General features: G+C 37.4%; 1 protein-coding gene and 1 long non-coding RNA gene across 3 annotated transcripts; both read left to right on the top strand.

The window, feature by feature from the left end:
- The first annotated feature begins 9,851 nt into the window (after positions 1-9,851).
- LOC126618279 (NAC domain-containing protein 14-like) lies at positions 9,852-11,645 on the top strand. The gene is made up of 3 exons (XM_050286330.1): positions 9,852-10,288; positions 10,898-11,165; positions 11,498-11,645. The coding sequence occupies exons 1-3, from the start codon at positions 10,093-10,095 to the stop codon at positions 11,505-11,507; spliced, it is 474 nt and encodes a 157-aa protein (XP_050142287.1). The 5' UTR covers positions 9,852-10,092; the 3' UTR covers positions 11,508-11,645.
- A 6,384-nt stretch (positions 11,646-18,029) lies between these two features.
- On the top strand, positions 18,030-27,163 carry LOC126618339 (uncharacterized). 2 transcript variants are annotated; one of them, XR_007621659.1, is made up of 3 exons: positions 18,030-18,606; positions 25,946-26,004; positions 26,880-27,163. It is a non-coding gene; the product is annotated as an uncharacterized LOC126618339 (long non-coding RNA). The 2 variants fall into 2 exon arrangements; XR_007621660.1 differs by lacking the exon at positions 25,946-26,004 and adding an exon at positions 19,224-19,282.
- The last annotated feature ends 256 nt before the right edge of the window (positions 27,164-27,419 follow it).

Raw genomic sequence — 27,419 nt, 5'->3', positions numbered from 1 at the left:
GATCTAAACTAATTATGGGTCCTCACCTTGGGTTGCTTGAATCTGATCAATCAACGTAGGTTGTACAATAAAGGCTGATATGAGATGTTCTCCACCCTGATCAATCGGTTCAATCTTCATTCTCTTAAGATCCTCTGCTAATTGACCAACCTGAAGTGATAAAGCTGCAACACTAGTTAAGTGTTTTCGACTCAAGGCATCAGCCACTACATTCACCTTACCAGGATGACAGAGAATCTGACAATCATAATCTTTCACCAGCTCTAACCAACATCTTTGTCGTAAGTTTAGTTCTCGCTGGGTGAAAATATACTTGAGGCTCTTATGATCAGTATAAATCTCACCAGACTCCCCATACAGATAATGTCGCCAAAGCTTTAATGCATAAACCACAACAGCTAGTTCTAAATCATGGGTGGGATAGTTAAGTTCATGCGGTTTAAGTTGGCGAGAACCATAAGCCACAACCTTACCGTGCTGCATCAGAATGCAACCTAATCCTTTATGGGACGCATCAGTGTATACTATAAAACCTCCAGAACTAGATGGAAGCGTAAGAATAGGTGCAGAGACGAGTCTCTTCTTTAGCTCCTCAAAACTAGTCTCACACTCATCATCCCAAACAAAAGGAGTATCCTTCCTTGTCAGCTTTGTCAAAGGAACTGCCAACAATGAAAAACCTTCAATAAATCTACGATAATATCTAGTTAAGCCCAAAAAACTTCGAATCTCAATCACCGTGGTAGGTCGACTCCAACCGACAACTGCCTCTACCTTGGTAGGATCCACCTGAATACCATCCCTTGAAATCACATAGCCAAGGAATCTAACACTTCCCAACCAAAACTCACATTTTCTATACTTAGCATACAACTGATGATCTCGCATCATTTGCAAAACAAGTCTTAGATGTTCCTTATGTTTAGTTGCACTCCGTGAATAAATCAGAATGTCATCGATGAACACTACCACAAACTGATCAATAAAAGGTCGGAACACCCTATTCATCAAGTCCATGAACGCAGCAGGGGCATTAGTCAGACCAAACGGTAAAACCAAGAACTCATAATGGCCATAGCGAGTCCGAAAAGCTGTCTTTGCTATATCTCATCTCGGATCCTCAATTGATGATAACCAGTCCTTAAATCTAACTTACTAAAATATTGAGCACTTTGAAGTTGATCAAACAAGTCATCAATCCTCGGTAAAGGGTACTTATTTCGGACTGTCACCTTATTAAGCTCACGATAATCAATGCACAAACGCATAGATCCGTCATTTTTCTTCACAAAAAGAATAGGAGCATCCCATGGTGAAACACTAGGGCGAATTAAACCTTTATCCAACAATTCCTGTAACTGTACTTTAAGCTCCCTAAGTTCCAAATGTGTCATTCGATACGGAGCCTTAGAGATAGACGTGGTCCCTGGCATAAGATCAATGGTAAACTCAATTTCCCTCACTAGGGGTAAGCCAGACAGCTCAACAGGAAACACATCAGGAAATTCCTTAACTACTGGGATGGTGTCAACCTCACTGTTTCCTTGATCAACGGCCATGACATGAGCTAGATAACCCTGACATCCATGTTTCATAAGTCGTCTAGCCTTAGTGGCTGATATCATTACTGGTAGTGAATAAGTTTACGATCTCCAATAAACTGAAACTGAGGTTTACCAAGTGGTCGAAAAGTTATCACTTTCTCAAAACAATCAAAATTCACGCGATACAATGATAAGTAATCCATGCCAATAATGACATCTAAATCTCACATCAGAAGAATCATCAAATCCATTGTTATTTCACCCTGGCCCACACCAGCCACACACGATCGAATGACTTGATTAACAACATAAGGCCTCGAAAAAGGTGAGGAAATATAGTACGTAACATCCATTATCTCTATAGGTTTATTCAAAGACTTCACAAAATTATTTGATATAAATGAGTTCTCGGCCCCAGGGTCAAATAATGTTTTAGCAGGGAGTGAATCAAAATGAATAGTACCTGTAACTGTGTTCGGTTCCACCTCGGCCTCCAAGGTAGATAATGCACAGACTCTGTCAACTCGCTGAGTACCTACCTGAGACGTCCCAGCTCCACTGCTCTGGGCCCCAACTCGCTGAGAACTTCCACCAGACTGCTTACCACTTTGTTGTCCTGCCCTCTATTACCCAATCTTCGGCTGGCCCGAGATTGAAGATGCTCCAGCAGGCCTACTCTGCACCGAAGATGCTACTGAACCCCCAACAGTAGTAGATGGTCTGCCAGCACCACTAACAGTAATCTGGGGACAATCACGAATAAAGTGACCCATTTCACAACACTGATAACAGGTCCTAGTACCATCTCTACATGCTCCATGGTGGCGGCGTCTGCAATGAGCACATATCCGTGAAAGTGTCTTATGTGGCTAGTCATGAGATTCCCTGGAAAAACTCTGTGAACGACCTCCAGAAGAAGTCTGGGGTCCACGTTTGAACACGCTCTGGGTACCTCCACGGAAACGACCCTGATAACTCGCCCTAACTGAATGCTGGGAACCTCCCCTAGAAGTAGCATGTAAGTCTCCATGAGAAGTGCCCTGATATCCACTACGTGACGATCTTTGTGAACCACCAAATAATGATCCCATGCGCTTTCGGAATCTACCCGAAAACGCATCAGATAATTGACCCTCTGACCGGGCCCTCTTCTTCTGTTCTCCAGCCTTTCGTGCATTGTGCTCCTCATTAATCTCAATTGTGCGTGCACGATCAATCATCTGGGCATAAAAAGGCAATCTTTGGACCGATAACAGATTTCTGATACTAGGCTTGAACCCTCTAATGAGTTTATTCGTTTTCTTATCTTTAGGAAGAAGCTGAGAGAAACGGTAAAGTCAAGTAAAACGGGCCACATTATCAGCAACTATATCGGTTCCTTGCTCAACAGTGGCAAACTCAGCCTCCAACTCGTCTCAGAATGACTCTGGGAAGTATTGCTAAAAGAATACAGTCTAAAACCGTTCCCAAGTAAGAGGTCCCCCGGATACTAATAATAGATGAGTGATCTGCCACCACTCGTAGGCCTCACCTGTCAACATATATGTTGCAAGATCAACCTACTCCTCGGATGAGCAACGTAGTACAGTGGCGATCTAATTGATCCATGTCTCAGCCGCTCATGGATCAACACTACCATCAAAGGAACACGGCTTATGGGTACGGAACTCCTCGTACAAAGACTTCCCCTTACTAGAAACCGCTCGAACGTGAGCCTGCATCAATTGTGTCAAATCTTTGATGGCCCAGAAAGCTCCATCGGGTCCATCATAATCATGGCTAGCCTCCTGACCAGAAGTAGAAGTGTCCTCATCGGGAACATCATCCCAAACTGCTGAGTAGTACCGTGTGGGGTCGTCATAATGTCTGATGCAAGAAGAATTCAACATAAGCATATAATCAACATTCGAGAGACGAATTTACGGACCTAGTCAAGGTTCACTACCTAACCTTCCCAAGGCTTCCTCACTCTAAGGTTAAGGTATGAAACCCTGAACCTAATCTCTGATACCACAAATTTTGTCATGCTCCGATCCCAACATACGTCGGGAATCGACATGTGATAGGGAAATAACGTTCGTTGAATACGGTATAAGTTACGGAATGAAATACTTTAACCGATAAACCAAAATAATATGAAGGTGGCTAAGTTCTCCACAAAATATTTACAAATATGTACATTCCAAAAAGAGGCATAATATTTGCTTTACTAAGATCAAGTTTGAGATGCTTAAAAGAAAGTCCCAAAGATAAAATACAAGATAGAATATAGGGGTAACCTAGCAGTCCAAATCTCTGATAATTGTACCGCTACCCTACCTAAAAACCTCTTGAAGCTACTCAGACTTGTTACCTGTAAGATCAGTACCTACACCATCAGAATGGTGCACCAGGCAAACAACAACTCGGATAAGCTACGAAGCTTGTGTGAGCGACACATAAAACAAAGTATATGATACTAACGATAAAATCAACCATCATTCACAATTTATAAACCTTGAATATAAATCATTCATAAGAAATCGCTACCAAACCTTGCAAGCTTCGAAGGAGTCACACATACATCCAACGAGTTTTCCAAATCAAAACTCAAAGTTCTTAAAGCCACATTCACAAATACATTCAAAACCTGAGTTAGAGTGATGTCGTTCGGCCGAAGCCTACGCAAGTAACCAAATAGGAAGTGGCCCCCCCAAAGCGGATCAACCAAGCAGAGCCACTCCTGAGAAAATAACCAAATAGGTAGTGACCCCCCAATGCGGATTAACCAAACAGAGTCACCCCTGAGAAAATAACCCAATAGGTAGTGATCCCCCAATGCGGATTAACCAAGCAGAGTCACTCCTACAACTATTGTAAAGTGATCACCCAATGCGGATTAACCAAGCATGATCACCTTTAAATGTGTATGGCCATACCTAGGATATAAGGATAGCCCAACGCGGATTAACCAAGCGCGATCCACAAATAGTATGGTCCCCTAACGCAGATTAACCAAGCAGGACCATTGCTACGTGGTACAGACTTAATGTCACCTAACCCTATGACACTAGGGTAATGGTCCTTTACAATCCATCATTTTTATCAAACCGTCAAATATATATTCCAAAACACAATCCATCATTTTTATCCACCATCAAATATATATTCCAAAACACAATCCATCAACAGTCCAAATATCCAAGTCACCTAATGTTTCATAAGTAGATAGACAGCAACTTAATAGCAACAATTATTTAGCATTAGAACTATTTTAAGAATCCATGGTGTAACCACAAAGTTTATTAGCACAAAAGATTTCAAAGCAATAACCATATCACATAGATTAGAATCACTCACTTGAGATCCACACTAACGCACTCAAACATAGTCAAGGCATCACGTTCTATCGCCGCCTAACAAGGTACAAGCCACATTTAGATTTCTTTCGATAATTCACATACTTGAAAATTCTCATATATCTCCCATAACAACATTTAATGAGGAATCGAACCGTCATTCTAAGGTAGGGTCCATGATCTTACGTTACTTATTCCGTAAGATCCAATCATTAGATTTTCACTTGGAAGTCACTAAGGTCCTTAAACAATATCTACCATAGCATACTAAAATTGGTGTCAATACACTGTAAGATCGTCAATTGTTAGAATAATCAAGTGGCGGACCTTATCGATAAAATACTCAACCAACAACATTTTCATAAATCGAATGTCACACACCGGAAAATTTGACTTTCTCCAAAAATTCTCAAATTTTACAGGAATAAAGATTTCAACGAGTAGAGTAAACTTTATACCTGTGCCCGAGTCCAATTTGGCCAGGAAGGCCCTCAAATTGGCTCGCACCCAACGAAACCCTAAGGTGGGTGTTCTTCAATTCGGCTTCCTTGGTGTTCCAACGCCCCAACCACTAGTTGGGTCTTGTTCTTGGGTCCAAGGGAAGTTGATTAAGGGTGATGGTGAATGGTGATACTCTCCGGAATGACAATTCGTCATCGAGAACCCCCGGGTTCTCCTATGAAGTTCTACATGAAATAGACCTTAAAACCCCTTGATTTTTGGTAAAGAGGAAAGGGACAAGATATTTAAGCAAGTTGCAGGTGAAGGAGATAGGAGAATCAGTTGAGAATAGGAGGAATTGGCCGGTTTGAAATTGGTTGGTGGAGCTCAAGCCTCACGGTTTCACAAATAGGCGGGGGGAAAATAAAAGTGGCTCTTCCTTTCTTTCCAAATGGGTCCTTTCATACCCTTTTTTAAAAAAATATGACAGGTTCCCTCTTTTTTTTTTTTTTTCTACTAACTTAACTTAACCTTTAACCCATGAGTCCCACAATCTATAGTTCACAATTTCAAACGTCTGTAACTATACCGTTATAATTCGGATTCGCAACGACTTTCGCCTATGTATTCGTGGGTTCGAGATCTATTTAAAAACACTAGTTGTAACTTCGAAATATCAACGAACGATAAAGATTGATTATGAAACTTCCAACTCGATAACTAATCAATTACTAAACTTATAATTAGTGGAATTAAAATTAACTAATAAAGATAGCGTAATCGCGAAATAAGAATTTAAAATTCGAGATACGTAATGAATGGTGAAATTCCGGGAATGAGATTTCACACCAAGGATTCGAACTTTTGGGATATCTTCTTAAAATTGTGAAATAGAAGCACGAAGCACTACTAGACCACGGTGTTGTTCGTGTTGTTAGAAGTTGAAATGTTTTTCGTTTTTCTATAGTTGCAAAAGAATCATTTGGGGAGTGAGGATTTGAACTAGTGGGATATCTTGTAAAATTGTGGAAGTTGAAATGTTTTTCGTTTTAATATAATTTCAATAGTCACTCAGTACTACGGTTTGGTGGTATTCCTCTTCACTTGTAAGTGAGAGGTGTCTTAGATTTAAATTTCGTGGATTGTGAATTCGATACCAAATTAGGTTGCCTATTATGTGGCTTAACCGAACTCTCCATCTCTTTAGTGTAAAATATATTGTTATATTAAATATATATATATATATATATATATATATTATATATATATATATATATATATATATATATTATAATTTCAAAAGAAATCATTTGGGGAGCGGGGATTTGAAATTTTAGGATCTTCTAAAATTGTGAAAGAGAATTACATTAGACCGTAAAGTCGTTGGTATTGTTAGAGGTTGAAAGTTAAACTTAGAATGTTGTTGCATAATCGCAATACATTAGACCATGAAGTCGTTGGTATTGTTAGAGGTTGAAAGTTAAACTTAGAATGTTGTTGCATAATCGCAAAAGGATAAAAAGGAAATGGGTTGAGAGAGGCTCGAACTCTCGACCCCAGGATAACTCGGAAGCTATGAGACCTACGCGCAGGCCAACTGCGCCACCACCCCCAGTGGTTGAAGGTCTGTGTTTGTTTTTTACAAGTAGATACCAAATGGGCCATTTACCACCTATGTGTCATAGCCCACAGCTGCACAACCCACCTAAAAAATTTTGCTTGGTGAAGAAGGGTTTGAAGGAGAGCTGCATTACCATTCAAATTTGATGCTTAGGGAAAGATTAACGCGACCTTCCTAGGCATATTTACCGAATAATACTGTGGTTTATATCTTCATGCTTAATACTTGGGTATTGAGAACTTACCAATTAGTACTCAAAATACTCAGTTGTTATGTGGATCAATAATTTGGTGATGTGGATAACAAAACACTTATCTTTTTCCTTCATGGGAGATCTGGTCAATCCCTCGCCTCCTTTAGCTTTTGCATTTGTTCCCATCCTGTCACCTCCGACGACTCAACCTTTTCACCTCCGTCGACCCAACCTCGTCATTTCTATCATTCCCACCCATCTCCACCATCGACTCCGCCCCCAATCCGTCCCCTTATTTCTTGTGGCAGCCATGGCAGTGGGGGAGGAAGGTGACAGTGAATCATGAAATGGTTTCATGGAAGGTTTTGTATTGATTGACATGGAAGAAGATGAGGCTGATCATATTTGCAACGGCACAGATAAGAGAAAACTAAAAAAATGGATGTTTGGTTATGAATATTAAATGAACAGATATTGTAATATTTTTGAGTCGTGTAATAGGTCAGTATATATTGGGTATTGAATGATGTATACCCAATCCCAAGTATTGTCCTATCTTTACTCTGTGGAATTAATCCTAAAATTTATGAATTATACACTTATGATATTATGGATTAAGTGAAAAAAGGAACAAAAAGGTGTGAATGAATGTACCAATATATATGTGAGGTGGGGTAGTCAGTAGTGTACTAGAAGACTACTTGCTGAGGAAGTACTTGAGACTTGCTGAGGAAGTATTGGATATCTCCATCCTCCAATCACAAAATTCAAATATATTCCTATAAAGAGGGAGGAAAGAAAGGGAATAAACTTGGATAAGGGCACTCGGATCACGTTATGTGCCTCGAATCTCACATATTTTAATCTCATTTGATCTCACATTGAGATGTTTTAGTAGAGTTAATGACATCAAAGATGAAAACCAACCAACCCTAGCAATGCCAGTTTGCAGTTTTATACTTTTAGATATGTTGATCCTAAATTTTTTATCCCAGTTTTAGCTTTAAATATACAGTAAACGGTCACTTTGGTCACTGATTATTATCCGAGTGAAATGATGTCTCTAAACTATTTTTTTGATAAAATAAATGTTTAAACTCATTATAAAAACCTGCTAACGTCATCCCTATTATAAAGATTCAAATCTATTTTATTTAATTTTATATTAATTTAAGTCACATGACTTATATGTAATGCACTTTAAGAGGTAAAACCGTCATTTTCTCAAGGTTGAGTATTTTGGCTTGCTTTTACTTTATCGAGAAATACAAAGGTTCTATTAGTTTTAGAGGACTAGGGAGTGTACGCATGAATGCAGTTTTGAAGAATTGAAATTATGGATGACAACCTGAACTTGATTTTTCTTAGTACCATCTTCAAACTTATTCTTCAAAGTTTTGTTTAATCATTTGAATATTACGCATTCTCTTTCTCTCTTAGGATATGAGATCACGTGACTTACAATGTAAACATTCATTGTTGTATAGACGAAGAAAAATGATTTTCACATATATTTTCAGTTCCTACAAATTCCTTTTTAGTTATTGAATTGAACAAATTAAAAGAGAATCAAATATAAAAATTAGTGAGACCGTAGAAATCCCTCCATATTAGAAAGTCTAGTATTATTACGGGAGATTTCAACACATCATTTTTCACCACATGCACAACCCACTTATTTGTGATCGTTGCTTTAAAAAAGTTACAGAAAATCAACGAATGAAAACAATAAGGTGTGCAAATGAAAAAAATGAGCGAGTAGTAAAAAACAATTCTTGGCTACGTAAAGAATGTGTAGGTACTCATACTAAAAAAATTTCTTGTTCCGTTCACAAAACTTGGTACTTATAATCAGAACCCTTTATATCATAAATCATTTTGTAAAAATCATCTTTGCATAAAAAAAGATTAAAATTGAGATTATTTAGTCAATCAATTGTAGCAAATAGATAGACGATTTGTAATGCTTTAATCCTGATTTGTCCATCTATTTTTATGTTGTTCCATGACTAAATGACAATGTTTTAATTGAAATTTTTGTAGAGCTAATCTTTATAAACTGATTTATAATATGAACGATTATGATCATAAATACGAAGTTGTATGAATCGAAAATGAAGAGTCTTGAGAATGAGCTCTTACTTATGTTTTGCGTAACCAAGTATTATTAGTGTAGAAATCATTTCTATTATTGATAAATGCTAATGAGACTCTCAAAGTAGAATTCTCTATAAACTCTCCGTCACCTTATATTTTTTTACACAATATTTTATAATATTGAAACAAAAATTAATTTTAAACTCTAAAGTGACAAAGGGACCATGAAAAAGCTCACTTTAAGAAAATTTCCTTAGCATTTCTCATTATTATTTGATTTTCGATTTCTAAGAAATGATAAAGAAACTCTTTCAAAGTGGAACTCTCCACAGACTTCCAGTCACTTCATAATTTTATAGTAATTTTTGTGTCAAAATTATAAAACATAATGCAAAATATGAGGTATAGAAAGTTCAAAACTCAACTTTTGAGAGAATTTACCTACCATTACTCTTTGGATTTGTAATTCAATGTAGGAAAAGGACCTGTAACTTTTGACAGATTTTATGACGGCAGATTCCAAAATGTTAAATATTCTAAAAGCTAAAGTTCCAGAAAAGGAAAACGAACTTCCAAGATGGGGTTGATCAAAGGGACAGAATATAATAATTAAAGAGAAAAAAACGCGTGGCACATCAGCCGGGGCTGCTGCTGGTATTTCAGCAGCAAGTCCCGTTCCTCCTTAAAAGCAGAAGCAGAGGCAGAAGTTTAACATCTTCTTCCATTAAGCAGAAAATCAACAACTGAAAGCCGAACACTTTGATTAAGCCCGAGTCAGTTTCCGTATTCTTTCTCCTGTGTTTCTAATCCTATACAAACGCACTCATCCAGATTCCGATTGTCCTTCATCAAAGATAGATGGCTCCCAATGGAAGCCGCTTCACCAGAGCATCAGCAGGTGACATATTGGTGCCAGTGGGATTCCGATTCCGCCCCACAGAAGAAGAGCTGGTCCACTATTACTTGCAGATGAAGCTCGAGGGAATGGATTACATTGTCAGCGACGTCATCAGTGAAATCGATATCTGCAACCACGAGCCAAGGGACTTGCCTGGTAATTATTTGCAAACTCCAGGTCTTAAATTTTGATTATTTTCTTAGTTCAACGAGTCTGATAATCTGTATTTTCCATTGGGTATTTGGGTTTAATCCAAATGTAAATTAATTACCAAACCCAGTTCTTAAATTTTATGTTTTTTAAATTTTGCTGAAAATTTTGGTAAAAACTTTGAATTTGCAGTTCAATGAATCCGACACTCCGTTTATACAATTGGGTTTAGTCCAAATGTAACTTTATTATCAAACCCAGTTCTTAAAAAATTCAATCTTTTTATTTATTTTTTTATGAGAATTATACTAAAACTTTTCAATTTGCAGTTCAATGAGTTTGAATCTCTGTTTACTGTTTAGGAAATTGGGTTTAATCCTAATGCAACTTATTACCAATCCCAGTTCTTAATTAAAAGTTTTCTTTTTTGGGTGACAATTTTACGAAGGCCAGTGATTTCTGCACTCTTCTGTGAGTTGGAAAAATTATAAAATGCTCATTTTTGAGGTGTAAACAGCTGAAAATGCAGTGCGAAAAACGCTACCCCTTTCGTTGAATGAGTCTGATAATCTTTATATGCAATTGGGTTTGAACCAAATGTTGTGTTTCATGCAGGGCTTTCACTCGTAAAGTCGGATGATCAAGAATGGTACTTCTTCAGCACTTACAAAAAAAAGAGCAAAAACCAGATCGTAAGGGCGACGAAGGAAGGCTTCTGGAAGGTCACTGGTGAGCGAAAACAGGTCAAGACTGAAGACAAAAGAAGTGTCATCGGTGAAAAAAGGATTCTAACTTTTAAGCAAGGTCGTGTTCGGAATCCCCAAAATACCGACTGGGTTATGCATGAGTATTACATCCCCAAACCAATCCTAATGATAATCAGGTCACCATTCTTGTTCCTTTTTTGGGTTTATTGTTTCCGAATAATGTTATCGATATGATGTATAATTTGCAGCATTGTTTAACAATTTTTATGAGGTAAGTTCTAAACTGGAGGCTTGAGGGGTTTTCGTTGTGAAACCGAAGCCTATTTGGTTTGGTTCCAAGGGGTTTTGGTTCTGAAACCATTGAAAGGATCGAAATTGAAACCCTTGGAGCCAAATTGGTATTTAATGTAAATGTGCAAACTTCAATGACTTTTGGTTTTGAACATTGTTTAATTTTGTGTTGCTGCCACTGCATTACATGATTGGTTTTTGCAACTTAATTGTGCAGAGGGAGTTAGTTGTCTGTTGCGTAAAGAAGAAATCAGGTGAGAATGTGGATGCTGCAAACTGTGATGAAGGTGAATCTAGTACTTACAACAACAATGCATCTGATTTTGAAAACCAACAGCTACTAGCACCTGGTATGGATATTGAAGAGCTTTTTTCGGACCGGGCCGTGGCCCAGTGCGACCGTCCAGGGTCCAAAAAAATTGGGGGCACCAAATATATTAAAGAGGTATATTCATATGCGTTTTCTTAAAGAGTATAAATTTTTTAAATTTGATTAAATGACAAAAAAATTTAGCTAGAATTGGCGTAATAGATTTATTTAATGGTTATGACAAAGTCCAACATTTAATCAGTCCAATAAACATAGCCCAACTAATGAATTTTTGGTTTCGGCCCTGACGGCAAGTCTACTCCGTTTAAGTTCTCTATTTCCTTTCTGGATCTCTCTGCCTCCATAACCTCAAATCCTTCATTTCCTTCCATCTTGTTAATTCCAACTCTTTTCCCTGGTCTCGCCCAAATCGCACTCACTCACCAATCGAAGCCACAAAGCGAGAGTGAGAGAACCTGAGCAGCGGAGATGAAGACCAACTTCTCCTCTGAGACCATGGACATCCCTGACGGTGTCAAGATTCGAGCTCGAAGTTCCTCGTGGGAAGCTTATCCGCAACTTCAAGCTTTTACTCCAAATTATAGAGTTATCGAACAGTATTTACTCCCTTGAATGTTTTTTTTCCCTCCCAAAAACAGCCCTTTCTCCAATTTTTTTTATTTTTTTATTTTTTTATTTTTTTATTTTTATTTTTTATGAATCCCCTTTCTCCTGCAATCAATCACTCCACATAAATTTCTTTTTTAAGGGTTGTGCCATATATTTTAAATGGAGGAAAATCTCCATAGAAGCAAATACATAGAGTAAATTGTAGCTATGATCCTTTAACTTTAACTCAATTGGAGCAATGGTCCCTCAACTAAAAATTCATTACCATTGGTCCCTGAATTTATCAAAACGTGCAGCTATGGTCCCTCAACTAAAAATTCATTACCATTGGTTCCTCAACTTTAATTCAATTGGAGAAATTTTCTCTTAACTTTAACCCAATTGTAGCAATGATCTTTCCAACATAACTCGTTTTGACAAAAATTTTGACGTAGTTGACGAAAAGGACTATAATTACACACTTTGATGAGTTGAGGGACCCTAATTATATAAATGATTATTCCAACATAACTGATTTTGTCAAAATTTTGACGAAATTGATGAAAATGACTATAGCTACATATTTTGATAAGTTGAGGGACCATTGCTCCAACTTGATTAAAGGTGAGGGACCATTGCTACAATTTATTCCAAATACATAAGCTGGGAAAAGGCACCAGCACACCAAACCAAACAAAAGCTAGGAAAAAACGTTGTGCAATTTCATGCGTGTTTTTAGTTAGGTTTTTTTTTCTTTAATTCTTATCATTAAATAAAGCTATATGATAGTTTTTGGTTAAGATTTAAAATGTTGAAACCTTTTTCATTAATTTTCTCTACAATAACCCATACTATTTCTGAAACTACATCAAAATTATCTACACTATTTCTAAGAACTGAACCAAAATAACTACATACTTTTAGAATTAAACAAAATAAACATTTTCTAGAAAGATAGCAAAATAACCCACATTGTTTATTAAATAGAACCAAAATAACCCACACTATTTCTAGAACTACAACAAATTACCAACAATATTTCTCAAACAGAACCAAAATAACTAACACTATTTCTGGAACTACAGCAAAATAACACACACTATTTCTGAAATTGAACCGAAATAACCCACACTAATTATGGAACTACAACAAATTTACCCACACTATTTCTGAAAACTGAACCAAAATAACTCATAGTATTTCTGGAACTACAACAAAATTATTCACTATTTCTGAAAATTAAACTAAAATAACTCACACTATTTCTTCAAAATTCAATGAGAAAATTAAAAAATAACAAATAATAATGAATGGGTGAATGCATGTGGTTCAATATCTTAGTGAATATGGTTTTGGATTTCTATATATTTTTGGTTCGAAACTCTCCTAAAATAGATGATTGTAATAATTTCAAACATTCGTGCATTTAATCATAGTATGAATGTTTTTTTTCTTTTTTTTAGCTGGGTTTTTCACAATTTCAAACATTCATGCATTTATGCATAGTATGAATGTTTTGGGCTTTAAGAGGAATACATGGCAGCAGATTGCAGTGACTTTTTAAGAAAATGCAATTATTTTTCCTTTAATTTCTCAACTGATTGGTGTCTCCATAAAAGGGCAGTGGAAGGCCATCGGAGCAAGGACGAAAACGAGGACGGACGGGTATTCTTCGTCAGCGGCAGCTTGACAGAGTTTCTCTGATTCAGAGAGGAAGAAGCCTGTGAGGCTTTTTATTCCGATGATGTTGTCAGGATTTGGGGTGGGTCCAATGATGCCATCGACGGTGGAAAGGAAAGAGGTGGTGAATGCTTAACGTTTGTCGGAAGTTTTCTTGGTTTTGGATTACGTGTTCATATGTATTTAAAGAAAAAATGTTAATAGTCATGCGTCCATCTCTTATTGCTCGGGTACACCAGCTATCAATCTTATGTGGAGTTCCCGGCTCCTTGAAAAATTTCTCCTTCCTTCATGGGAGATCTGGTCAATCCCTCGCCTCCTTCAGCTTTTGCCTTTGTTCCCCATCGACCTAACCTCATCATCTTCGTCATTCCCACTCGTCTCTCCCATCGACTCCACCCCCAATCCGTCCCCTTATTTCTCATGGCAGCCATGGCAGTGGGGGAGGAAGGTGACAGCGAATCATGAAATGGTTTCATGGAAGGTTTTGTATTTATTGATTGACATGTTTGCAACGGCACGGATAAGAGAAAACTAATAAAAGAATGTTTGGTTGTTTGGTTATGAGTACAAAAAGTGGAATTAGTGTTCGGTTATGAATTTAAATAAACAGATGTTGTAATATTATTGAGTCATTGTAATAGGTCAGTATATATTGGGTAATGAATGATGTATACCCAAACTGAAGTATTGTCCTACCTTTATTATGTGGAATTAATCCTATCATCTATGAATTGTACACTTATGATATCATGGATTAAGTGAAAAATGGGAACAAAAAGGTGTGAATGAAAAATGGGTACAATATATATGTGAGGTGGGGTAGTCTGTAGTGTACTAGAAGACTACTTGTTGAGGAAGTACTTGAGACTTGCTTACTAGTTTGGTATTGCTGTGCTTTGAAAAAAAACTGCTGTGAGAATAAGCGGTTGTGCTGTGAGAATAAGCGGCTGTGAAATAAAGTCAGTAGAGTGTTTGGTAAACTTTTTTGTGAAAGTGCTTTTGGAAAAAAAAGCAGGATGATAGTGTGTCTTTTCATTAAAGGAGCACTGTAGCTCCGTGTGCTTTGAAAAAACTGGCTTTTTTTCAAAGCAGCAAATAGCAGCTTCACCTTTTCCTTTGATTTTCAGCTTATTCTCACAGCAGCTTCCAAAATAAGCCCTTTTTTTTCAGTTTACCAAACACAAAAATGACCCTCAGCTTTTTTTCACAGTGGCTTTTTTTAAAATCACCTCAATCCCAAACGGGGCCTAAGTATTGGATATCTCCATCCTCCAATCACAAAATTCAAATATATTTATATAAAGAGGGAGGAAAGAAAGGGATTAAACTTGGATAAGGGCACTCTAGATCATGTTATGTGCCTTGAATCTCATGTATTTAATCTCATTTGATCTCACATTGAGATGTCTAATGACATTAGAGATGAAAACCAACCAACCCTGGCAATGCCATTGCAATAGAATCCGGAAAGGTGAGGAAATAGAAGAGGATTATTTCAAAGCCAAAGTTTGTAGTTTTATACCTTCAGATGTGTTCCTCCTAAACTTTTTGTCTCAATTTTAGCTTTAAATACACAGTAAACTGTCGATTTGGTCACTGATTATTATCCAAGTGAAATTAAGTCTCTAAACTATTTTTTCGATAAAATAAATCTTTAAACTCATTAAAAAGCCTACTAATTTCATCCCTATTATAAAGATTTGAATCTATTTTATTTAATTTTATGTTCATTTAAGTCACGTTACTTGCATGCGATACATTTTAAAAGGTAATATCGTCATTTTCTCAAGGTTAAGTTTTTTGGCTCGTTTTTACGTTATCGAGAAATGTAAAGGTGTAGTCCCTTTTCGAGTGAACTATTAGTATTAGTGAAGCTTCGAGGACTATAGGAGTGTACACATGAATGCAGTTTTGAAGAATTGAAATAATGTGTGACCAACTTGAACTTGATTTTTCTTAGTACTATCTTCAAACTTATTTGTCAAAGTTTTGTTTAACCATTAGAAAATTACCCGTTCTCTTTCTCTTTTAGGATATGAGATGATGGTCACGTGACTTCAAATGTATACATTCGTTGTTGTATAGAAGAAGGAAAATGATTTTCATACACATATTTTCAGTTCCTACAAACTCCTCCTTTTTAGTCACTAATTGAACAAACTAAAGGAGAATCAAATATAGAAATTAGTGAGACTGTAGAAGGTGCAAAAGTATGCATAGAAATCACTCCATATTAGAAAGTCTAGAATCATTACGGGAGATTTCAACATATCATTTTTCACTACATGCACAACCCACTTATTTGTGATCGTTAGGTTAAAAAAGTTACAGAAAATCAACGAATAAAAACAATAAGTTGTGCAAATGAAAAAGAAAAATGAGTGAGTAGAAAAAACAATTCTTGGCTACGTACTCAAGAATGAGTAGGTACTCCTACTCAAATTTTTTTTTGTTCGGTTCACAAAACTTCGTGCTTATAATCGGAACCCTTCATATCATAAATCAGTTTGTAAAAATCATCTTTGCATAAAAGAAATTAAAACTAAGGTCATTTAGTCAATCAACTGTAACAAATAGATAGACGATTTGTAATGCTTTTATCCTTATTTGTCCATCTATTTTTATGTTGTTCCATGACCAAATGACCTTGTTTTAATTGAAATTTTTGTAGAGCTAATCTTTATAAACTGATTTATAATATGAACGGTTATGATTATAAATACGAAGTTGTATGAATCGACAATGAAGAGTCTTGAGAAGGAGCTCTTACTTATATTTTGAGTAGCCAAGTATTAATAGTGTAGAAATCATGTTGTAAACTGAAATAGAAAGGAACAAAGTTACCCGAAAAATGTAGAAACCTTGAGTGGTGAACGATTCTTGGAATGAGTAGTGGACTAAGTCGTTCTCTTTAAGACGTTTTGCGGCTCTGCCCAAAGTGTGCAAGCAGTTCACAAACATCACGTTGTTCTCAGGATAAAACAACCCAGAACCTTATTCCTCTAATAAGTTCTTTCTTGCACAATGAAAGAACTTTCAAACTCACACCCTTTTTATATGTTGCTTTAGAACTCAATTTTAAGAAAAATATATACGCTATTGCTTCTCTATATATTCCTTCGGTACAGTATATGTGCAAAAAGATAAAGTATACGTTGCAAGTTTGACAGAATCAGGGACCTGAAAACCTTAAAGAACCAAAACGGACGAAATCAAAAAGTAAATATTCAAAACGGAACAAAAGAATGAATGGGGACTTGATCATCTTCTCTATTCAGAGAACAAATTCCATCCAATTATTTAATGTAAGAAGCTTTCTCACGTTTCAAAGGTTAGTGAAGGAGGTTACTCCTTATCAAAAGATAAGGTTAAAAATCAATTTAGGTTATATACATTTAATGGTTGTAATAAACTAAAATATAAAACCACAACGGACAAATACATAGCAATTAAAATATTTAAATAAAAACATATTTACTCCAACAAATCATTTCTATTATTGATAAATGATAAGGAGATTCTCAAAAGTAGAATTCTCTATAAACTCTTTGTCATCTCATGTTTTTTTACAGTATTTTATAATATTGAAACAAAAATTAATGTTAAACTCTAAAGTGACAAAGGAACCATGAAAAATCTCACTTTAAGAAAATTTCCTTAGCATTTTTATCATTATTATTTGATTTTGGATTTGTGAGAAATGCTAAAGAAACTCTCTCAAATAAAAACTTTCCACAAACTTCCTACCACTTTACAATTTTATAGTAATTCTTGTGACAGTCCGTCCCTAATTTTAAGAATTTTTAAAGTTTTAATATAGGATTTTACAAAAATGCCCGTTGAGGTATGCGCATTATTCGAGGTTAATCGTTGTGTCGTGCCATCTAAGAATTTTTTTTCTTGACATATCCTCGTAGTACTCGTCGCTACGAACGTGTGGGCGCTGATGGTTCGTTATTTGGAGTTATAACGAAAAAGATTTTAAAGTTTGAAGTTTGGGCATTTTATAAATTTTATTATTAAAATTTAGATGACCCAGATTTAATGAAGAAGTAAATGAATGGCTCGGATGTAAAGGAAAACAAAAATAAATAAATAAAAAGTGAAGGAAGGTTTTGTGTGTGTGTGTACGTGTGAGGAAGGAGAAGAAGAGGAGATTGGGCAGAAACTGCCCAACCAGAAGGAAGAAGAAGATAGCTCTGGGAGAGAAAGGAGAGAAGCTGGGCGAATAGGGAGAAGAGAGAGAAGCTTCTGGACAATCAGAGAAGGGGAAAGGAGGAAAGGAGAGAGGTCGAGAAGTGGAGGAAGAATAACAGAAATGGGTTTTCAACCCATGACCCGCGCGACCCGGTGGGTTTTCCACCCCATTTCCGTCGAAATTTCTTCACTTTTCCGGGGAGTTACTTCAAACCAACACTTGGAAAACCCTATACGATCTTCCCTCTTCCTATTACACCCCAAAAATCAATGAATTTCGTGGTGATTTCGCGAAGAACACCCACACGGGTGCCGCGACTTTCTTGTTCAAATTCTTCAAATCTTGAAATGTTTCCTTTCAATAACTAACACCATTAGCATTCCTTTAGGACCTGGAACAAAGCCCAAGCTTTGATTTGGACGGTGGAGTTGTTTTGAAGGTCGAATTGGAACTCACCCAATTCTAGGGTCCGCACAGAATTTGATGAATTCGAAGTGTTTCCAGGCCAAATTGGCCTTGGCCATAGGTATGAAAGTTGCTCTACTCATTGAGATCTTCAATTCTGTATTTTTTGAGAATTGTTTGAAATAGTTGGCTTTTCAGGCGAGCCGGCGGCCGACCGCCACCCGCGGTGGCCCGTGCGGCGGCGCGTGGCCAATGGCCCGCCAATGTCATTCTTAGCATGTGTTTATGGTTCTAGGTTTAGTTTTGATAATTGATGGACGTAAATTGAGTAATTGAACCTAAGTTCGTTTAGATTCGTGGTTAGGTAAAAATGTGAATTGACGATCCGACCGTTGGATCGTCACCAAACTTTGATATGTTGTAATACGTAATATTTGAGGATTATAGGAACTTACGGATCAGGAATTCGATTTACGGATCTTTCGGAATTGGAGTTGTAAGTTCATAAAATAGAATGTTAACTGTCACTTGGTTTTCGAAATTGACGGAGATTTGACCGTTGGATGGTAATCAAAATTGTAGGATGATGTCCTAGAGGTATATTGTGGACCTCTAGAAGTTATGGATTTGAAATCTGAGTTGCAGATCTTCCGGACCGAACTACGTAGTGACGTGTCTTATATAAGTTATATATTCCATCGATATGAATTCTGAGGTTGGATTTGATTATTGTTCTAGGCGCTGATCGTCTTGACGCCTTGATGTGTGGTGCTACGGAGTTGTTGGGCGAACTCCAGGTGAGTGGGCAGTTTTTGTTTTTCGTATTACCTATATACTATTAATTGTCCCAGAAATTGAATTTATATGAAAGTATGTTTTCAATTGCCATGATGCATATTAAAAATTATATGAATTGATATTGATGCATATATATATATATATACATACATATATGTGTGTGTGTGTGTGTGTGTGTGTGAATTGGTGATGTGGACGCACATGTGAGTATCAAGTGAGTTTATAGGGTTTATATGAATGAATGATGATGTGAATTATGTTGAGAGCTCATAACCTGCACCCATGGTGTTAGTGCTTATGTTATTCACCCTGCATCACACGCTCACCTTGGATCCAAGTAGATGCTAGTCGTACAGACCACTAGAGGTGGTTTTGACATGCCAGTCGTACATGCCATTAGAAGGGTTCCGACCAGTAGGTGACCTTAGATTATGTGCACATATGATTGATGAGAGAAGCACTAGAGCGTATTATTTCACCATCTTAGTCGTACAGACTACTATAGGTAGTTCCGACTTATGTGCAGTGTAGTGCCGTACAGGTCACAGTTGGTGACTCCGGCTGGATGGGATATTGAGCTATAGAATCAGCCGTACAAGACCACTGTAAGGTCTCAGGTTGATTTATTATTTCGCCTGATTTATATTGATGCATTCATATTATATTTTGGCATATGACATGGCATGACATATTCTTTCTGAAAAGCGTTGAAGGATTGTGATTTGAGCTTTTGATGATATATATATGTTTATTTACTACTTTTCTGAGAAAGTATACAGGTTTTACAGCGAGAGGTTAGAAATGTTTTAAATGAAATGTTTTCGAAAAACTTTGTTTTACTGACCCACTCAATTTTGTTTTGCGCCCCTCCGGGTTCTAGTTAGCAGAGCTTTAGTGGCCATGAGGAATCCAGCGGTGTTCTGACATAATTCACAAAAGTAGGACTCACCCTCGGGTGTTTCATCTTAGTAATTGTATTTTTTTTAAAGCTTCCGAACTGTGTAAATGGTTACGTCACACTCACGTGACGGCTAGCACGCCCTCCTTCGGGACGGGGTGTGTCAGTTGGTATCAGAGCCTAGGTTGCAATTCTGGACATCTTGAGAATTTCCTAGTGTCTTCTGTCAAAACTATACCGCCTCGTAGCGAGTCACGTAGTTCGGATGGGCCTAATTTCCCTGATATAGTAGTTTGGGGGGAAATTATTGCCATTGTGATTCAGTCTATTATCTAAAGGGACTTTTTGAGACTGGTTATAAGTTAAATTTGAATCACTTTAGGGAAATGAATAACCTAGGGAGCAGATCGATGGCTTAATCATTTGGGAAAAGACGTTTCGGATTATGCAGAGTCAAGGGAATCTTCCTCCTGACAGGTGGGTCGAGATGACTACCTAGTTTCTGAGTGTTGAATCTGCATTCTGATGGAGATAGGAATGTTATCCGATGTTATCGGAAGAACAGCTGTTTGGAAGTCGTTTAAAGAATTGTTTAAGGAAAAGTTCATTCATCCAGCATATTATTACAGAGAGTTTATAGACTTGCCTTGTTTCCATTCGGATGTTGTTGCTAATCCGGTCGAGGTGTTATGTCGTTTTTGGTTGGATAATAAGAAGAAGTGGCGTTCTTTGGCAACCACTATTCATTGTACTTTTTACCAGGAGTTTACGAGATGTTGTTGAGCATTGAGGACTCTGAGAACATGATCAGCGAGAGTAAAGAGGAATAAGAGAGTAAAGAGGAATAAGAAAGGAATGAGAATCAGAATAAAGACGATAAAGTTAAAGATCCATCATATCAAAGACCTCGGAAGGCTCAGAGCTTCAAAAGAAGTGAAACTAGAGCTAATTTTCCCAGCTGAGGTTTTAGTGCCACTGGTTAGAGGCGAAGTGATAGATTTACTAGTGATCCCAGATTTCTGAGGCTAGGTGACTGGTAGAGGAAATGTATCTTTGTACCGTAGGTACAATATTAGGCTTTGGAGAGTGTGGGAAGTTGTGAAGGTGTTCATGTGGTTAGATGAGACATAGAGGTATGAATTGTCCCTGGGATCAGTTGTTACCCAACAGTCTTCCTTGACATATCACTTGGAAAATTGATGAGTAAGTCGTATAGGTCACTATATGTGACTCCGACGTATGTGCTAATATGGATGGTTGAGCTACAGACTCAGCCATACAGGTCATTCTAGCTGACTTCGGCTGATATAATTCTTATTATTGACGATGTTGCCAAAGGAAGTTATGAATGAGCACGATCAAGGCGTATATATGTATTTTCCCTGTGAGGAGTAAAATGATAATATTGCACCCTTAAGAATTGTTGCTTACTTATCGAGACGACAGTGAATTATAGTTATTGCGGGCTGCAGACCGTAGTACCCATAACTTATTTGTTGGATTCGTTAAGCAAGTAAATAGGTAGGTCATTCTATGTCGGTTATGACTACTCAGGGTGTCCAGTGATGGTGGAAGAAGTAGTTATGCCAGCGAATCGTATTCCGTTAGACATTGTGGATTTTGATGTGATTTTAAGCACAGATTGGTTACGTTATAATCATGCCAATATGGATTGCTACGGGAAATCAGTTACTTTCCATTGTCTTGGATTATCAAAGGTTACTTTTGTGATTGAGCAAAGTGGAGTGAGGCATGCCGTTATTTCTGTTGTGAGAGCAAAGAGATTATTATCAAAAGGTTGCCAAGGATACCTAGCTCATATGGTGTTGCAGGATCGTACTCCTAGTATTATGGATGACGTACGAATGGTAGACGTTTTTCTAATGTGTTTCTGGAATGATTTACATGGATTGCCACCAGACAGAGATGTGGTGTTCACTATTGAATTGTCTCCAAATACATACTTTATGCTATAGATTGGTTTCTACAGAGTTAAAGGAATTGAAAATTCAGTCGCAGGAATTGGTTGATAAAGGTTTCAGTCAACCTAGTACGTTACTTTGGAAAACCCCAGCTTTGTTTATAAGGAAGAAAGATGGGACCTTAAAAATATGTATGGATATTAAGTAATTGAATCGGGTAACGAATAAGAACCGTTATCTATTGCCGTGCATTGATGATTGTTTGATCAGCTTTGAGGTGCCTATGTGTTTTCAAGGAAATAGTTGAGGTCTGGTTTACTCTTAAGTGAAAGTAAAGCATACTAGTCATTTTGAGTTGGTGTTAAAATGTTTGAGGGAACCTCGGTTGTATGCTAAGTTTAGCAAATGTCAATTTTGGACGAATCAAGTGGCATTTTTGGGACATGTGATATCTACACAAGGTATTCAAGTAGATCCTCAATGAGTGACAAATGGGGAGAATTGGAAACAACCTCGAACCGTCACTGAGGTACTGAGTTTTCTTGGTCTAGCAGGCTACTATAGACGTTTGTAAAGGATTTTTCAGTCATTGCTTTGCCATTGGCGGGATCGACTAGAAAAGAGGTTAGGTTGGAGTGGATGAAAATTGTGAACAAAGTTTCAACAACTGAGGTATTATATCACTCATACTCTTGTTTTAGCACTCCCAGATGATAACAGTAATTATGAGGTCTACAGTGATGCATCCTTGAATGGTTTAGGATGTGTGTTGATGCGACATGATAAAGTGATTGCTTCACTTCACGACAATTGAAACCTCATGAGATGAATTACCCTACTCATGATTTAGAATTAGCAACTATCATCTTTGCTTTGAAGATTTGGAGACATTGTCTTTATGAGAAGAAAAATGCGAGATTTTTACGAATCAAAAGAGTATCCAATATCTATTTATTCAAAGGTATCTTAATCTTAGGCAACGGAGGTGGATTGTGTTGCCTAGTGATTTTGATTGCATGACCAGGGCGATCGTGCAAATGTTGTGGCCAATGCTTTTAGTAGGAAGACCCCAGCGAGAATTAATGCTTGGTACGGTTGCCATGTTCATCTTCTTGTGGATTTGAGATCTACTAGAGTAAAGTTGGGAATGGAAGATAAAAAAGAAAACGTACTTGCTAATTTTCAAGTTAGGCCTGTTTGGTAGGTCGTACTCGAGACTTAAGCGTTTGACGAAGAAATTCAAGAATTTATTTAAAGCAAGGAATTGCGGGAAAAAGAAAGACCTCAGAGTTAGGGAATCAGATGGCAAGCTTATGCAAGAGAACAAGGTGTTTATACCTAATGTTATGGAATTAAAGGAAGCAATTTTAGAAATTGCATACTGTTCAACTTATACAATGCATCCTAGAGGTACTAAAATGTATCATACCACTCGAATATTTTACTATTGGTCTGGTATGAAAAGAGAAATGTTTGTATATATAAATAGATGTAACATCTGTCAGCAAGTTAAAACGGAAAGAAATAAGTCTTTTGGATTGATGTAGTTACTACCCGTCCCTCAACGGAAATGAAAAAAAAATATTAATATAGATTATGTGTGCAAGTTTCCTCGTTCACGAGATGATTGTGATGAAATTGAGGTGATAATTGATTGACTTACTAAATCAGCGCAGTATTCTTCAATGGAAGAGCAGTAACCTTTCCAAAATTGCAACAATTATTTATCTGTCTTATGGAAAAGAGATTTGGGCTTACGGATCTGTTGAACTTCTTGGGTATGTTGGTCCTTTCAATTTATTCCCTAGAGTAACGCCATAAGGCCGTGGAAAGGTGCGGTTTGGGTCGAAATGGAAGACAAGTTAAATCCTAAGTACATCGGGCCGTCTTTGACTATTGAGGGAATCAGTGAAATACTTTCAAGTTTGAGTACCCTTGGGATTGGATAAGGTGTATAGTGTAGTTCATGTTTTGATGATTCGTTACAAAGTAGCAGATTCGTCGCATATGATTCTGGTTCAGCCTTGGAGATTAATCCGGATTTGGCTTATAATGAGGAACCCATGATTATTTTGGAATAGAAATAGGAAGTCCTGAGAAATAAAACAGTGTACTTGGTAAAAGTTTTATGGAGGAATCATTCAGCAGAAGAAACTTCTTGGGAGACAAAAGATCGAATGAGAGGGATGTGTTCCAGGTTGTTTTATGGATATCGATGGATTGTAAAGATTGTGTAAATTTCGAGGACGAAATTTTTTAAGGTGGGTAGATTGTGACAGTCTGTCCCTAATTTTAAGAATTTTTAAAGTTTTAATAAAGGATTTTACAAAAATGCCGGTTGAGGTATGCGCATTATTCAAGGTTAATCATTGTGTCGTGCCATCTAAGAATTGTTTTCTTGACATATCCTCGTAGTACTCGTCGCTACGAACGTGTGGGCGCTGACGGTTCGTTATTTGGAGTTATAACGAAAAAGATTTTAAAGTTTGAAGTTTGGGCATTTTATAAATTTTATTATTAAAATTTAGATGGCCCAGATTTAATGAAGAATTAAATGAATGGCTCGGATGTAAAGGAAAACAAAAATAAATAAATAAAAAGTGAAGGAAGGTTTTGTGTGTGTGTGTGTACATGTGAGGAAGGAGAAGAAGAGGAGATTGGGCAGAAACTGCCCAACCAGAAGGAAGAAGAAGATAGCTCTGGGAGAGAAAGGAGAGAAGCTGGACGAATAGGGAGAAGAGAGAGAAGTTTATGGCCAATCAGAGAAGGGGGAAGGAGGAAAGGAGAGAGGTCGAGAAGCGGAGGAAGAATAATAGAAATGGGTTTTCAACCCATGACCCGCGCGACCCGGTGGGTTTTCCACCCCATTTCCGTCGAAATTTCTTCACTTTTCCGGGGAGTTACTTCAAACCAACACTTGGAAATCCCTATATGATCTTCCCTCTTCCTATTACACCCCAAAAATCAATGAATTTCGTGGTGATTTTGCGAAGAACACCCACACGGGTGCCGCGACTTTCTTGTTCAAATTCTTCAAATCTTGAAATGTTTCCTTTCAATTACTAACACCATTAGCATTCCTTTAGGACCTGGAACAAAGCCCAAGCTTTGATTTGGACGGTGAAGTTTATTTGAAGGTCGAATTGGAACTCACCCAATTCTAGGGTTCGCACGGAATTTGATGAATTCGAAGTGTTTCCAGGCCAAATTAGCCTTGGCCACATGTATGAACGTTTCTCTACTCATTGAGATCTTCAATTCTGTATTTTTTGAGAATTTTTTGAAATAGTTGGATTTTCCGGGGAGCCGGGGCGGCCGACCGCCACCCGCGGCGGCCCATGCGGCGGCGCGTGGCCAATGGCCCGCCAATGTCATTCTTAACATGTGTTTACGGTTCTAGGTTCAGTTTTGATAATTGATGGACGTAAATTGAGTAATTGAACCTAAATTCGTTTAGATTCGTGGTTAGGTAAAAATGTGAATTGACGATCCGACCGTTGGATCGTCACCAAACTTTGATATGTTGTAATACGTAATATTTTAGGATTATAGGAACTTACGGATCCGGAATCCGATTTACAGATCTTTCGGAATTGGAGTTGTAAGTTCATAAAATAGAATGTTAACCGTCACTTGGTTTTCGAAATTGACGGAGATTCGACCGTTGGATGGTAATGAAATTGTGGGATGATGTCCTAGAGGTATATTGTGGACCTCTGGAAGTTATGGATTTGAAATCTGAGTTGCAGATCTTCCGGACCGAACTACGTAGTGACGTGTCTTATATAAGTTATATATTCCATCGATATGAATTGTGAGGTTGGATTTGATTATTGTTCTAGGCGCTGATCGTCTTGACGCCTTGATGTGTGGTGCTACGGAGTTGTTGGGCGAACTCCAGGTGAGTGGGCAGTTTTTGTTTTTCGTATTACCTATATACTATTAATTGTCCCAGAAATTGAATTTTTATGAAAGTATGTTTTCAATTGCCATGATGCATATTAAAAATTATATGAATTGATATTGATGCATATATATATATATATATGTGAATTGGTGATGTGGACGCACATGTGAGTATCAGGTGAGTTTATAGGGTTTATATGAATGAATGATGATGTGAATTATGTTGAGAGCTCATAACCTGCACCCATAGTGTTAGTGCTTATGTTATTCACTTTGCATCACACGCTCACCTTGGATCCAAGTAGATGCTAGTCGTACAGACCAATAGAGGTGGTTCTGACATGCCAGTCGTACATGCCATTAGAGGGGTTCCGACTGGTAGGTGAGCTTAGATTATGTGCACATATGATTGATGAGAGAAGCACTAGAGCGTATTATTTCACCATCTTAGTCGTACTGACTACTATAGGTAGTTCCGACTTATGTGCAGTGTAGTGCCGTACAGGTCACAGTTGGTGACTCCGGTAGGGCCGTACAGGTCATAGTTGGTGACTCCGGCTGGATGAGATATTGAGCTATAGAATCAGCCGTACAGGACCACTGTAGGGTCTCCGGTTGATTTATTATTTCGCCTGATTTATATTGATGCATTCATATTATATTTTGGCATATGACATGGCATGACATATTCTTTTTGAAAAGCGTTGAAGGATTGTGATTTGAGCTTTTGATGACATATATATGTTTATTTACTACTTTTCTGGGAAAGTATACAGGTTTTACAGCAAGGGTTTAGAAATGTTTTAAATGAAATGTTTTCGAAAAACTTTGTTTTACTGACCCACTCAATTTTGTTTTGCGCCCCTCCAGGTTCTAGTTAGCAGAGCTTTGGTGGCCATGAGGAATCCAGCGGTGTTCTGACAGAATTCACAAAAGTATGACTCACCCTCGGGTGTTTCATCTTAGTAATTGTATTTTATTTTTTTTAAAGCTTCCGAACTGTGTAAATGGTTACGTTACACTCACGTGACGGTCAGCACGCCCTCCTTCGGGACGGGGTGTGTCAATTCTCGTGCCAAATTTATAGAACATGATGCAAAATATGAGATGATAGAAAATTCGAAGCCCACTTTTAAGAGAATTTACCTATACCATTACTCTTGGATTTGTAATTCAAGGAGTAGGATTATTTCACCTCTTTTTTTTCCTCTTCTTCCTTTCACTTCTAATTGAACGGTCACGATTAAGTCACGTCCACATCTTATATTAATTTTTTATAGCAAAAGAAAGATAAAATAAAAAAATGTGAGAAGAGATGATGGAAGGAGATAAAAAAAGAATGAGAGAGAATTCTAGTTCATAATTCAATATGTAGAAGAAGGACCCGTAACTTTTGACAGATTTTATGAC

This window comes from Malus sylvestris, chromosome 1 (genome assembly GCF_916048215.2).
Source record: "Malus sylvestris chromosome 1, drMalSylv7.2, whole genome shotgun sequence".
NCBI classification, from domain to species: Eukaryota; Viridiplantae; Streptophyta; class Magnoliopsida; order Rosales; family Rosaceae; genus Malus; species Malus sylvestris.
Note: the sequence above shows the minus strand (reverse complement) of the source record. Positions and strands in the feature narration are given on the sequence as shown.